This window comes from Priapulus caudatus, unplaced genomic scaffold (genome assembly GCF_000485595.1).
Source record: "Priapulus caudatus unplaced genomic scaffold, Priapulus_caudatus-5.0.1 Scaffold557, whole genome shotgun sequence".
Taxonomy (NCBI): Eukaryota; Metazoa; Priapulida; class Priapulimorpha; order Priapulimorphida; family Priapulidae; genus Priapulus; species Priapulus caudatus.
Window position 1 is genome coordinate 200,802 of NW_014577618.1, and position 1,274 is coordinate 202,075.

Genomic DNA, 1,274 nt, shown 5'->3' on the forward strand with positions numbered 1-1,274 from the left:
AGAGAGAGAGAGAGAGAGAGAGAGAGAGAGAGAGAGAGAGAGAGAGAGAGAGAGAGAGAGAGAGAGAGAGAGAGAGAGAGAGAGAGAGAGAGAGAGAGAGAGAGAGAAAGAGAGACGAGAGGAGAGGAAGAGGGGGAGGGAGAAGAAAGTAAAGAGAGCAAGGGACGAGCTTATCACCATCTATATCACATACAGTTCTATAATATATACTATAATATTCCATGGCCACGAACGGTCAGTTGCTTTATCGCACTCACCCACCTGGCACAAACGTGTTCTCAGACTGGAAGACATATCGGGCGAGAGACTGCAATACTGTCGCAGGCCATGTAGGTGGCACCACCTCCCAGCTCTCCCGTAGGAGGCGAAACGTCAGCTCGAAACCAAAACCACTCAAGCCGGTTGTGTTCGATCTGCAGCTCACAGAGATAGCAAAGAAATGTAAAAAACGGCATTGCAACGAAGCAAATAACAACGGCTTGCGCGAGCGCGTAATATACACCAGTCTATATAAACAAGAGTGATGCGAGCGAAGAATGAAAAAGCGCAATGTTTTTCATCCGTAGTGCCAAGCAATTACACGATTCAGATGTGTTATGTTGTGCTGCTAAATTGCTGTTGTCTGTATCCTAGCTGACAATATATATATCGACTCTTACGACAAATTTCGCGCTGCGTTTGTGAGAAAACACTAGCATCCATCTCAGAATAGTTCAAAGCCCTAGTTAGGCAACGAAAAAGCGATTTTTAAAATTACCGGCGGCCGAAAAAGATTACGAGAACTCCTCGAGAGAAAAACACGACGAAATTTTCTTCACGCGCCAATTACTCTATAAAGCAAATACGAAAAAGCACGTGCGTGCACGAGACGCGATTCGCGGACGTCCCGTGTCCGTTTGACGCGTGTGGACGCTGCGACAGTCCGGCGTGCACGAAGGCTCTCGGGGCGCGGTTGCCGCGGCGACGGGGTAAACGTACTCGTGCACGCGTCCGTCGCCATGCAGGTCCGACAGCCCGAACGAGACGTAGTGCCAGTGCGGCGGGACGCCTCGCCGCTCGTCGCCCGCGTTGCTGTACATGGAGACATAGTCTAGCGGGTCAGGCCCGCCCAGCCAGTACTTCACCACGGCCGTCACCTGTGCGAGGACAAAGAGAGAGTGAGCGAGAGAGAGCGAGAGAGAGAGAGAGAGAGAGAGAGAGAGAGAGAGAGAGAGAGAGAGAGAGAGAGAGAGAGAGAGAGAGAGAGAGAGAGAGAGAGAGAGAGAGAGAGAGAG

At 50.9% G+C, this 1,274-nt stretch overlaps 1 protein-coding gene across 1 annotated transcript; it reads right to left on the bottom strand.

The window, feature by feature from the left end:
* Positions 1-253: 253 nt before the first annotated feature.
* On the bottom strand, positions 254-1,133 carry LOC106811623 (suppressor of fused homolog). Its single transcript, XM_014815325.1, has 2 exons — positions 979-1,133; positions 254-413 (listed from the first exon to the last, which is right to left on the bottom strand). Exons 1-2 carry the CDS (start codon positions 1,077-1,079, stop codon positions 254-256), a joined length of 261 nt encoding a protein of 86 aa, XP_014670811.1. The 5' UTR covers positions 1,080-1,133.
* Positions 1,134-1,274: the final 141 nt, after the last annotated feature.